At 49.1% G+C, this 13,226-nt stretch overlaps 1 protein-coding gene across 2 annotated transcripts in view; it reads right to left on the reverse strand.

Annotated features, from left to right (window-relative positions):
* FBXO11 (F-box protein 11) overlaps positions 1–13,226 on the reverse strand; it is a 233,140-nt gene that overhangs the window by 94,564 nt on the left and 125,350 nt on the right. For both annotated transcript variants that reach the window (XR_012751579.1, XM_075339211.1), the window contains exons 6-7: positions 1,525–1,608; positions 1,301–1,433 (exon numbers count right to left, since the gene is read on the reverse strand). Coding sequence is in view for 1 of the 2 variants with exons in the window: in XM_075339211.1 (XP_075195326.1) it covers positions 1,301–1,433; positions 1,525–1,608 (217 nt within the window). In the remaining variant the exon portion in view is untranslated. The remainder of the gene's footprint in view (positions 1–1,300; positions 1,434–1,524; positions 1,609–13,226) is intronic.

A 13,226-nucleotide genomic window follows, 5' to 3' on the forward strand; every position in this document is an offset into this window, starting at 1 on the left:
GTGCAATATGCAGTGAGAACCACGAGCAGTTCTGGGTGTATATTGCTAATCCCTGCCTAACTGTCCCTGTATACACTAGTATAGATAAAGAGATCTTTAGAATAAGGCTATGTGCGCACGTTGCGTACATTCACTGCAGACATTTATGCAGCGATCTGAAGAGCACACGTGCGCTTCAAATCGCTGCAGAAATGCCCGTAGTGAAAAAAAAAAAAGCAGATTCCATGCGCTCTGCCTGCACCTCCTGCCATAGACCGAGCAGGAGCTGCCGGCAAAGCGCACGGAAGAAGTGACATGTCACTTCTTAGAACGCAGCGCTACATAGACTGTGCAGGGGACGCAGGACGCATGCAGTTACGCTGCGCTACAAAGCGCAGCGTAACTGCATGTATTTACGCAACGTGCGCACATAGCCTAAGTATGTCTAAAGATCTTTTATGATATGCTAATGAGCGAGGGGACTAGTGTCAAGGTTGTAAGTTCCTCCGACTAGTCCGCCCTCTTAGCATGTTAGCATCATGCTAACATGCTATTCAAAGCCCAGTGTCATCGGTGCTGACGCGCATACCTGGGTCTGTTGTCGCCGCCACTCGGGTTTAGGCTCAGTGCACATGATCAGAAGTCCCGGCACCTCCGGTCATTCGCACTAGACCTCTCTGAAGCCGGCACGCATAAACCCAGCTTCATAGTGCGCATAACTGGAAGTGCCAGGACTCCTGATCATGCGCACTGAGCCTAAGCCCAGTGTCTGAGGCAGTGACAATGGGCACTGGTACGTGCCTCACCGCCAATGACACTCAGCATTGAATAGTAAGTTAGTACACTCCTGTGGGCGTGCTAACATGCTAAGAGGGCGGAGTGAGAGCAGGAACTAACACCTTTGCCAGTAGTCCCTGTGCTCATTAGCATATCATAAAGGATCTTTCGAAACACTATCTAAAGATCTCTTTATCTATACTAGTGTATACAGGGACAGTTAGGCAGGGATTAGCAATATACACCCAGAACTGCTCATGGCTCTGGGTGCATATTGCACCTGACAGGTTTCCCTTTAAGGTTTTTTTTTTTACATTTTAATGCAATTAGTGGGTTTAAAAAAAAAAAAAAAAAAAAAAATTTGCGCGATAGTCTAGTGCATATTGGCATATTACACAGATAGAAGAATTGATTCTCGGCAAGATTCCTTCTAAACCTTAGCCAGGTGCCACACAGTTTGCCTCTGTAAGACTCTGCAGGGTCCATATAGATAGTGATGACTTGAATATTCCTAGTGTAACGCTTTAGGCTGATGACACGTTACCTGCACCGATCATCGTAATCGGAGACTCTATGTAGATCCATTCATCCGTGTAGATGCCAGAATGGACAAAGATGAGCCCATCAAAGTGAGCTTCCTGGACACCACCCAACGCATCTTCAATTGTGTCGTAATACTAATCGAGGAAGACAAAAGAATATATTTATATCCATCACTGACCGATCACCCAAAGTACTATTTGTGTACATACACCGGCAGATACTCACCAACATATTTTCCCTGCCTTTATATCTGGTGGGGTTGCTGTAAAAATGTTCCGCAAAACCTGGTTTAACGTGTGCTCCTTTATACTGCAAGGTCAAAAATAAGAATCACATTTAAAAGCCAAAAAGTACATTTTATAACAAGTTTAAAAATCAATTATACATTTATGCCAAGAAAAGTAAAGGTCATAAAAATAAATCTACTAGGCCTTACACAGGAGTACGGTAATATGCTTATGATGACTGTTTTCTTACCCTCCCCCCCCACCAAATAACATAGGTGATGTTAATCAGGACAGAAGTGTCTCCAGCCGCTAACCACAGATCATGTCTGGCGATGGCGCCCGCATCTTCATGGATTTGGCGCTTCTTACTCCAGCGCACACCATTAACCAAGTCCTCAGTTTTGTGTGACTACAGTACGTTCTACGTACAGGCGATGCTAACGCGTTTCTGCAGCAGTAACATCTGCAGCCTGGTGTGTGGATTTTGTTGCAGACAAGTTGCAAGTTAAAGGCTGCTTTACACACAACGATATCGCTAGCGATGTGACACGCCAGATCGCAGATACGATTTGCCGAGATCGCACATGTGACCGGCGCTGCAAAAACGACCTATGTGCGATCTCGGCAAATCTTATCTGCGATCTGGCGTGTCACATCGCTAGCGATATCGTTGTGTGTAAAGCAGCCTTAACATTTTAATTCTTTGCAATAAAAAATCTGTGATGAAACTTTTACAGCATAATTTGACAAGCTGCGTATTTATTTAACCCCTTCACGACCGGCCGATGTTGCGCTTTCCGGTTTTGTTTTTTCGCCATTCTTCTTCTGAGAGCCGTAACTTTTTTATTTTTCAGTCAACACGGTCATGTGAAGGCTTGTTTTTTTGCGGAACGAGCTGTACTTTTAAATCAAACCATGATTTTTGCCATATAGTGTACTGGAAAACGGCAAAGAAATTCCGAATGCAGAAAAATTGCAAAAAAAAAAAAAAAAAAAAAGGTGAGAATGCATTATTGTTTCTGAGATTTTATTCACGTTGTTCACTATATGGTAAAGCTATTGGCTTGGTGTGATGCCTCAGGTCGGTGAAAGTTCGTAGACAAACATGTATAGGTTTACTGTTATCTAAGGGATATAAAAAAAAAAAAAAAAAAAAAAAAAAAACAGAAGTTTGTCCGGAAAAAAATGGTGTACATTTTGCGCCATTTTCCGCTACCTGTAGAGTTCTCATTTTTCGGGATCTATGGCTCAGTGACAGCTTATTTTTTGCGTCTCGAGCTGACTTTTTAATGGTAACATATTTGCGCAGATGCTACATTTTGATCACTTGTTATTGCATTTTGCGCCAAATTTGTGGCGACCAAAACACGTAATTTTGGCATTTGGAATTTTTTTGCCGCTACGCAGTGTACCAATCAGATTAATTGATTTTTATATTTTGATAGGTTGGGCGTTTCTGACCACGCCGATACCAAATATGTGTATTTTTTAACCCTTTATTTTTCAATGGGGCAAATGGGGGGTTGATTTGAACTTTTAGGGTTTTGTGTTTTTTTTTGTGTTTTTTTTTTTTTTTTAATTATTCCAAATTTTCAAAACTTTTTTTTTTTTTATTGTCACTAATCCCCCTAAGGGGCTATAACGATCAGCTGTCTGATCGCTCATTCATTTCTCCCAATCAGAGCAGCACCGCTCAGACCGGGAGAAATGATCATCTCTTGTAACAGCCAGTACTTGGTTGTATTTTTTTTTTTTTTTACAGCACCTTAGTCATGTGAGCACAGGAGGTAGCAGCCGTGGGAGATTAACACCATGACCGTTATGACGTAGTGTTACTGCCCGTGGTCGTAAAGGGGTTAAAAGTCATCAGTGCCGTCCATTTCTGCTGAGGATCTTCTCTGCATGGTGTGGGGATCTCATACAGCCTCTTCCACAGTATTATAGCACCACAATGCTGCATATCCTCAGCAGACTCTGATGTGTATGGATCTATTACAATAGAGGCATCTAATTTTTAAGTGTTTGTACTGCTCGGCTCACTTCTGGATCGATCAGGCTCACGTCCCTGCCGGTATCAGTAGAAGTGATATCCCCGGTCACACGTTTCTCTTAATGCAGTAAGAGGAGCAGGACAAACCCGTCAAATAAGTGCACTGCAGCTTTTTGGAAATGTGAATTAATCTCCTTCCCCTACAATAATATTGTGGCCAGAGAAGAGCCCCATTCTCAGATCCCTTATGTGACATCCTATGAAATTTTTGGCCACGGCTACCCATCTTTGCATACAGTACATGTGGCTGGTAATTCAGGTAAGGAGACGAGCGGCCATTAGGGATGGGAACTAACCCAAATGTGAATATTAATTCTTATGAAATAGGCAGGAGTGACCACTGTGAAAAGAAGGAGGGGGAAGGGTAGATATACAGTGTGTACGGAAAGTATTCAGACCCCTTTAAATTGTTAACTTTTGTGCATTGCAGCCATTTGGTAAATTCAAAAAGAAGGGAATTTTGTTTACTTACCGTAAATTCCTTTTCTTCTAGCTCCTATTGGGAGACCCAGACAATTGGGTGTATAGCTTCTGCCTCCGGAGGCCACACAAAGTATTACACTTTAAAAAGTGTAAACCCCTCCCCTCTGCCTATACACCCCCCCCCCCCCCGTGCATCACGGGCCCATCAGTTTTGGTGCAAAAGCAGGAAGGAGGAAACTTATAAATTGGTCTAAGGTAAATTCAATCCGAAGGATGTTCGGAGAACTGAAAACCATGAACCCAGAACAATTCAACATGAACAACATGTGTACACAAAAGAACAACAGCCCGAAGGGAACAGGGGCGGGTGCTGGGTCTCCCAATAGGAGCTAGAAGAAAAGGAATTTACGGTAAGTAAACAAAATTCCCTTCTTCTTTGTCGCTCCATTGGGAGACCCAGACAATTGGGACGTCCAAAAGCAGTCCCTGGGTGGGTAAAGAATACCTCGGTAATAGAGCCGTAAAACGGCCCCTTCCTACAGGTGGGCAACCGCCGCCTGAAGGACTCGCCTACCTAGGCTGGCATCTGCCGAAGCGTAGGTATGCACCTGATAGTGTTTCGTGAAAGTGTGCAGACTCGACCAGGTAGCTGCCTGACACACCTGCTGAGCCGTAGCCTGGTGCCGCAATGCCCAGGACGCACCCACGGCTCTGGTAGAATGGGCTTTCAGCCCCGAAGGAACCGGAAGCCCAGAAGAACGGTAGGCTTCAAGAATTGGTTCCTTGATCCACCGAGCCAAGGTTGACTTGGAAGCCTGCGACCCTTTACGCTGGCCAGCGACAAGGACAAAGAGCGCATCCGAGCGGCGCAGGGGCGCCGTACGAGAAATGTAGAGCCTGAGTGCTCTCACAAGATCTAACAAGTGCAAATCCTTTTCACATTGGTGAACTGGATGAGCACAAAAAGAAGGTAAGGAGATATCCTGATTGAGATGAAAAGGGGATACCACCTTAGGGAGAAATTCCGGAACCGGACGCAGAACCACCTTATCCTGGTGAAACACCAGGAAGGGGGCTTTGCATGACAGAGCAGCTAGCTCAGACACTCTCCGAAGTGATGTGACTGCCACTAGGAAGACCACCTTCTGCGAAAGGCGTGAAAGAGAAATATCTCTCATTGGCTCGAAAGGTGGTTTCTGAAGAGCCGTTAGCACCCTGTTCAGATCCCAGGGTTCTAGCGGACGCTTGTAAGGGTGCCTCAAATCTGGTGTCTGACCAACACCATACCATGCACGCCTGATTTTGGTTTGCAATATATTCCTCCTGTTGGTGGCTGTTCAGACTCAGCTACCTCACCCCTTTCCACAGGCAATGCTAATTAAGCACCATTCTTGGATCTGGTCCGCCTTTATCAATGGTTGCTGTTTGGCACTGGGAGGATCAGTTGTGATATAGTCCTGGTATGTGTGGGGCTTTCTCCACATGCTGGGACCTGGGCTGGTCTCTATCCACAGGTGCCTTTTTTGCAACATAGAAGCGGCTATATACTGGTTGCAGGTATGTGTGCTCCATTATGGTTCTGCTTTTAACTTTATCTAGGAGGCCGCATGGCACATGAAATACAGAATGTAGAGTAGGACCCCCCTATTGAGATTTGCCGTGACGTTGGCAGGGGTGGCTCAAAAAATTGATCAATTATTTGCTAAAAATCTCATTTTTTTATTATAGTACAGTTGGAATAAATTTCTGAATTTTCACTTTTTATATGATGCATGCCAATTTCAGATCGTGCTGGTTATCTTTTTTTCTCTGTTTTGACCGTAGTTATGCTACAAATCTGGTGTCTGACCAACACCATACCATGCACGCCTGATTTTGGTTTGCAATATATTCCTCCTGTTGGTGGCTGTTCAGACTCAGCTACCTCACCCCTTTCCACAGGCAATGCTAATTAAGCACCATTCTTGGATCTGGTCCGCCTTTATCAATGGTTGCTGTTTGGCACTGGGAGGATCAGTTGTGATATAGTCCTGGTATGTGTGGGGCTTTCTCCACATGCTGGGACCTGGGCTGGTCTCTATCCACAGGTGCCTTTTTTGCAACATAGAAGCGGCTATATACTGGTTGCAGGTATGTGTGCTCCATTATGGTTCTGCTTTTAACTTTATCTAGGAGGCCGCATGGCACATGAAATACAGAATGTAGAGTAGGACCCCCCTATTGAGATTTGCCGTGACGTTGGCAGGGGTGGCTCAAAAAATTGATCAATTATTTGCTAAAAATCTCATTTTTTTATTATAGTACAGTTGGAATAAATTTGTGAATTTTCACTTTTTATATGATGCATGCCAATTTCAGATCGTGCTGGTTATCTTTTTTTCGCTTGTAAGGGGGGGACTATGTGGCAAACCCCCTGCAGGAACGTGCGTACCTGTGGAAGCCTGGCTAGACGCTTCTGAAAAAACACAGAGAGCGCCGAGACTTGTCCCTTAAGAGAGCCGAGAGACGAAGGGAATTTTGTTTACTTACCGTAAATTCCTTTTCTTCTAGCTCTAATTGGGAGACCCAGACAATTGGGTGTATAGGCTATGCCTCCGGAAGCCGCACAAAGTATTACACTCAAAAGTGTTAAGCCCCTCCCCTTCTGCCTATACACCCCCCGTGCTCCCACGGGCTCCTCAGTTTTGGTGCAAAAGCAAGAAGGAGGAAAAAGAATTATAAACTGGTTTAAAGTAACTTCAATCCGAAGGAATATCGGAGAACTGAAACCATTCAACATGAACAACATGTGTACACAAAAAAACAGGGGCGGGTGCTGGGTCTCCCAATTAGAGCTAGAAGAAAAGGAATTTACGGTAAGTAAACAAAATTCCCTTCTTCTTTGTCGCTCTATTGGGAGACCCAGACAATTGGGACGTCCAAAAGCAGTCCCTGGGTGGGTAAAATAATACCTCGTAAGAGAGCCGTAAAACGGCCTCTTCCTACAGGTGGGCAACCGCCGCCTGAAGGACTCGTCTACCTAGGCTGGCATCCGCCGAAGCATAGGTATGCACCTGATAGTGCTTCGTGAAAGTGTGCAGGCTCGACCAGGTAGCCGCCTGACACACCTGCTGAGCCGTAGCCTGGTGCCTCAAAGCCCAGGACGCGCCCACGGCTCTGGTAGAATGGGCCTTCAGCCCTGAGGGAACCGGAAGCCCAGCCGAACGGTAAGCTTCGATAATTGGCTCCTTGATCCACCGAGCCAGGGTTGATTTGGAAGCCTGTGACCCTTTACGCTGGCCAGCGACAAGGACAAAGAGTGCATCCGAGCGGCGCAGGGGCGCCGTACAAGAAATGTAGAGTCTGAGTGCTCTCACCAGATCTAACAAGTGCAAATCCTTTTCACATTGGTGAACTGGATGAGGATAAAAAGAAGGTAAGGAAATATCCTGATTGAGATGAAAGGGGGATACCACCTTAGGGAGAAATTCCGGAACCGGACGTAGAACCACCTTGTCCTGGTGAAACACCAGGAAAGGGGCTTTGCACGACAACGCTGCTAGCTCAGACACTCTCCGAAGAGAAGTGACTGCTACTAGAAAAACCACTTTCTGCGAAAGTCGTGAGAGGGAAATATCTCTCATTGGCTCGAATGGTGGTTTCTGAAGAACCATCAGCACCCTGTTTAGATCCCAGGGTTCTAAAGGCCGCTTGTAAGGTGGAACGATGTGACAAACCCCCTGCAGGAACGTGCGTACCTGTGGAAGCCTGGCTAGGCGCTTCTGGAAAAACACAGAGAGCGCTGAGACTTGTCCCTTAAGGGAGCCGAGCGACAAACCCTTTTCCAGTCCAGATTGAAGGAAGGACAGAAAAGTAGGTAATGCAAATGGCCAGGGAGAAAAACCCTGAGCAGAGCACCACGACAGAAAAATTTTCCACGTCCTGTGATAGATCTTGGCGGACGTTGGTTTCCTAGCCTGTCTCATAGTGGCAATGACGTCTTGAGATAACCCTGAAGACGCTAGGATCCAGGACTCAATGGCCACACCGTCAGGTTGAGGGCCGCAGAATTCAGATGGAAAAACGGCCCTTGAGATAGCAAGTCTGTTCGGTCTGGTAGTGCCCACGGTTGGCCGACCGTGAGATGCCACAGATCCGGGTACCACGACCTCCTCGGCCAGTCTGGAGCGACGAGGATGGCGCGGCGGCAGTCGGCCCTGATCTTGCGTAACACTCTGGTCAACAGTGCCAGCGGAGGAAACACATAAGGGAGCTGAAACTGCGACCAATCCTGAACTAAGGCGTCTGCCGCCAGAGCTCTGGGATCTTGAGACCGTGCCATGAACATTGGTACCTTGTTGTTGTGCCGGGACGCCATGAGGTCGACGTCCGGCACCCCCCAGCGGCAACAGATCTCCTGAAACACGTCCGGGTGAAGGGACCATTCCCCTGCGTCCATGCCCTGGCGACTGAGATAATCTGCTTCCCAGTTTTCCACGCCTGGGATGTGAACTGCGGACATGGTGGAGGCTGTGGCTTCCACCCACATCAAAATCCGCCAGACTTCCTGGAAGGCTTGCCGACTGCGTGTGCCGCCTTGGTGGTTGATGTATGCCACCGCTGTGGAATTGTCCGACTGAATTCGGATCTGCTTGCCTTCCAGCCACTGCTGGAACGCTTTCAGGGCAAGATACACTGCCCGTATTTCCAGAACATTGATCTGAAGCGAGGACTCTTGCTGGGTCCACGTACCCTGAGCCCTGTGGTGGAGAAAAACCGCTCCCCACCCTGACAGACTTGCGTCCGTCGTGACTACTTCCCAGGATGGGGGTAGGAAGGATTTCCCCTTCGATAATGAAGTGGGAAGAAGCCACCACCGAAGGGAAGCTTTGGTTGCCTGAGAGAGGGAGACGGTCCTGTCGAGGGACGTCGGCTTCCTGTCCCATTTGCGTAGGATGTCCCATTGAAGGGGACGCAGGTGAAACTGCGCGAAAGGGACTGCCTCCATTGCTGCCACCATCTTCCCCAGGAAGTGCATGAGGCGCCTCAAGGGGTGTGACTGGCCTTGAAGGAGAGATTGTACCCCTTTCTGTAGTGACTGCTGCTTGATCAGCGGAAGCTTCACTATCGCTGAGAGGGTATGAAACTCCATGCCAAGATATGTCAGCGATTGGGCCGGTGTCAGATTTGACTTTGGAAAATTGATGATCCACCCGAAACCCTGGAGAGTCTCCAGGGTAGCGTCGAGGCTGCGTTGGCATGCCTCTTGAGAGGGTGCCTTGATCAGCAGATCGTCCAAGTACGGGATCACCGAGTGACCCTGCGAGTGTAGGAGCGCTACTACAGTAGCCATAACCTTGGTAAAAACCCGTGGGGCTGTTGCCAGGCCGAACGGCAGTGCCACGAATTGCAGGTGTTCGTTTCCTATGGCGAAGCGCAAGAAGCGCTGGTGCTCTGGAGCAATCGGTACGTGGAGATAAGCATCTTTGATATCGATCGATGCAAGGAAATCTCCTTGGGACATTGAGGCGATGACGGAGCGGAGGGATTCCATCCGGAACCGCCTGGTTTTTACGTGTTTGTTGAGCAGTTTCAGGTCCAGGACAGGACGGAAAGACCCGTCCTTCTTTGGGACCACAAACAAGTTGGAGTAAAAACCGAGGCTCTGTTGCTGAAGAGGAAAAGGGACCACCACTCCTTCTGCCTTCAGAGTGCGCAGCGCCTGCAGAAGAGCCTCGGCTCGCTCGGGAGGCGGGGATGACCTGAAGAATCGAGTCGGGGGACGAGAGGTGAACTCTATCTTGTAACCGTGAGACAGAATGTCTCTCACCCAGCGGTCTTTTATTTGTGGCAGCCAGGTGTCGCAAAAGCGGGAGAGCCTGCCACCGACCGAGGATGCGGATAGAGGAGGTCGAAAGTCATGAGGAAGCCGCTTTGTTAGCGGCGCCTCCGGTGGTCTTTTTAGGACGTGACTTAGACCGCCATGCATCAGAGTTCCTTTGTTCTTTCTGAGGCCTTTTGGACGAGGAGAATTGGGACCTGCCCGCGCCCCGAAAGGACCGAAACCTCGACTGCCCTCTCCTCTGTTGGGGTATGTTCTGTTTGGGCTGGGGTAAGGATGTATCCTTTCCCTTGGATTGTTTGATGATTTCATCCAAACGCTCGCCAAACAGCCTGTCGCCAGAAATTGGCAAACTGGTTAAGCGCTTTTTGGAAGCAGAATCTGCCTTCCATTCAAGTAGCCACAAGGCCCTGCGGAGTACCACCGAATTGGCGGCTGCAACCGCCGTACGGCTCGCAGAGTCCAGGACAGCATTAATAGCGTAAGACGCAAATGCCGAGGTCTGAGTGGTAATGGATGCCACTTGTGGCGCGGACGTGCATGTGGCTGCTTCAATTTGCGCTTGACCTGCTGAGATAGCTTGTAGCGCCCATACGGCTGCGAATGCTGGGGCAAAAGAAGCTCCGATAGCTTCATAGATGGATTTCAACCAGAGCTCCATCTGCCTGTCAATGGCATCTTTGAGCGAGGCCCCATCTTCCACTGCAAGTATGGATCTAGCCGCCAGTCTGGAGATTGCAGGATCCACTTTGGGACACTGAGTCCAACCTTTAACCACGTCAGGGGGAAAGAAGGGAATTTTGTTTACTTACCGTAAATTCCTTTTCTTCTAGCTCCAATTGGGAGACCCAGACAATTGGGTGTATAGCTACTGCCTCCGGAGGCCACACAAAGTACTACACTTAAAAGTGTAAGGCCCCTCCCCTTCTGGCTATACACCCCCCCGTGGGATCACGGGCTCCTCAGTTTTAGTGCAAAAGCAAGAAGGAGGAAAGCCAATAACTGTTTTAAATACAAATTCAACCCGAGAAACAACCTCGGAGAACTGAACTGTTCAACATGAACAACATGTGCACCCGAAAAAAACAAATTTCCTAAGAAAACAGGGCGGGTGCTGGGTCTCCCAATTGGAGCTAGAAGAAAAGGAATTTACGGTAAGTAAACAAAATTCCCTTCTTCTTTGTCGCTCCTAATTGGGAGACCCAGACAATTGGGACGTCCAAAAGCAGTCCCTGGGTGGGTAAAAGAATACCTCGTGATAGGGCCGTCAAACAGCCCTTTCCTACAGGTGAGCCACCGCCGCCTGAAGGACTTGTCTACCTAGGCCGGCATCCGCCGAAGCGTAGGTATGCACCTGATAATGCTTGGTAAAAGTGTGCAGATTCGACCAGGTAGCGGCCTGGCACACCTGCTGAGCCGTAGCCTGGTGCCGTAATGCCCAGGACGCACCCACGGCTCTGGTAGAATGGGCTTTCAGTCCTGATGGAATCGGAAGCCCAGCAGAACGGTAGGTGTGAAGAATTGGTTCCTTGATCCAACGCGCAAGGGTGGATTTGGAAGCTTGCGACCCTTTACGCTGACCAGCGACAAGGACAAAGAGTGCATCCGAGCGGCGCAGAGGCGCCGTGCGGGAAATGTAGATCCTGAGTGCTCTCACCAGATCCAATAAATGCAAACCTTTTTCGAATTGGTGAACTGGATGCGGACACAAAGACGGTAAAGTGATATCTTGATTGAGATGAAAGGAAGATACCACCTTGGGAAGAAATTCTGGAATTGGACGCAGAACTACCTTGTCCTGGTGAAACACCAGGAATGGAGATCTGCATGATAACGCCGCCAGCTCGGACACTCTCCGAAGAGACGTGACCGCCACTAGAAAGGCCACTTTCTGTGAAAGACGAGAAAGGGAAACCTCCTTCATAGGCTCGAAAGGCGGCTTTTGGAGAGCAATTAGAACCTTGTTCAGGTCCCAGGGCTCCAATGGCCGCTTGTAAGGGGGGACGATATGACAAACCCCCTGCAGGAACGTGCGTACCTGAGGAAGTCGCGCCAGGCGTTTCTGAAAAAATACGGATAGCGCGGAGACTTGACCCTTAAGGGAGCCAAGCGACAAACCTTTTTCCAACCCAGACTGCAGGAAGGAAAGAAAAGTAGGCAATGCAAAAGGCCAGGGAGAAACTCCCTGAGCAGAGCACCAAGATAGGAATATCCTCCACGTCCTGTGGTAGATCTTGGCGGAGGATGGCTTCCTAGCCTGTCTCATGGTGGCAACCACCTCATGAGATAAACCTGAGGCCGCTAGGATCCAGGACTCAATGGCCACACAGTCAGGTTCAGGGCCGCAGAATTCAGATGGAAAAACGGCCCTTGAGACAGCAAGTCTGGACGGTCTGATAGTGCCCACGGATGGCCTACCGTGAGGTGCCACAGATCCGGGTACCACGACCTCCTTGGCCAGTCTGGAGCGACGAGAATGGCGCGGCGTCAGTCGGACCTGATTTTGCGGAGCACTCTGGGCAACAATGCCAGAGGTGGGAACACATACGGTAGCCGGAACTGCGACCAATCTTGAACTAAGGCGTCTGCCGCCAGAGCTCGGTGATCGCGAGACCGTGCCATGAAAACCGGGACCTTGTTGTTGTGCCGTGACGCCATCAGGTCGACGTCCGGCATCCCCCAGCGGCGACAGATCTCCTGAAACACGTCCGGGTGAAGGGACCATTCCCCTGCGTCCATGCCTTGGCGACTGAGAAAGTCTGCTTCCCAGTTTTCTACGCCTGGGATGTGAACGGCGGATATGGTGGATGCCGTGTCTTCCACCCATGTCAGAATCCGCCGGACTTCCTGGAAGGCTTGCCGACTGCGTGTTCCCCCTTGGTGGTTGATGTATGCCACCGCTGTGGAGTTGTCCGACTGAATTCGGATCTGCTTGCCTTCCAGCCACTGTTGGAAGGCTTGTAGGGAAAGATAGACTGCTCTGATCTCCAGAACATTGATCTGAAGGGTGGACTCTTTCCGAGTCCACGTACCCTGAGCCCTGTGGTGGAGAAACACTGCTCCCCACCCTGATAGACTCGCATCTGTCGTGACCACCGCCCAGGATGGGGGTAGGAACGACTTTCCTTTTGACAATGAGGTGGGAAGAAGCCACCACCGGAGAGATTCCTTGGCTGCCTGAGAGAGGGAGACCTCCCTGTCGAGGGACGTCGACTTCCCGTCCCATTGGCGGAGAATGTCCCATTGTAGTGGACGCAGATGAAACTGCGCAAAAGGAACTGCTTCCATTGCTGCTACCATCTTCCCTAGGAAGTGCATGAGGCGTCTCAAGGGGTGCGACTGGCCCTGAAGGAGAGATTGCACCCCTATCTGTAGCGAGCACTGTTTGTCCAGTGGAAGTTTCACT

Source organism: Anomaloglossus baeobatrachus, chromosome 3 (genome assembly GCF_048569485.1).
Source record: "Anomaloglossus baeobatrachus isolate aAnoBae1 chromosome 3, aAnoBae1.hap1, whole genome shotgun sequence".
Classification (NCBI taxonomy): Eukaryota; Metazoa; Chordata; class Amphibia; order Anura; family Aromobatidae; genus Anomaloglossus; species Anomaloglossus baeobatrachus.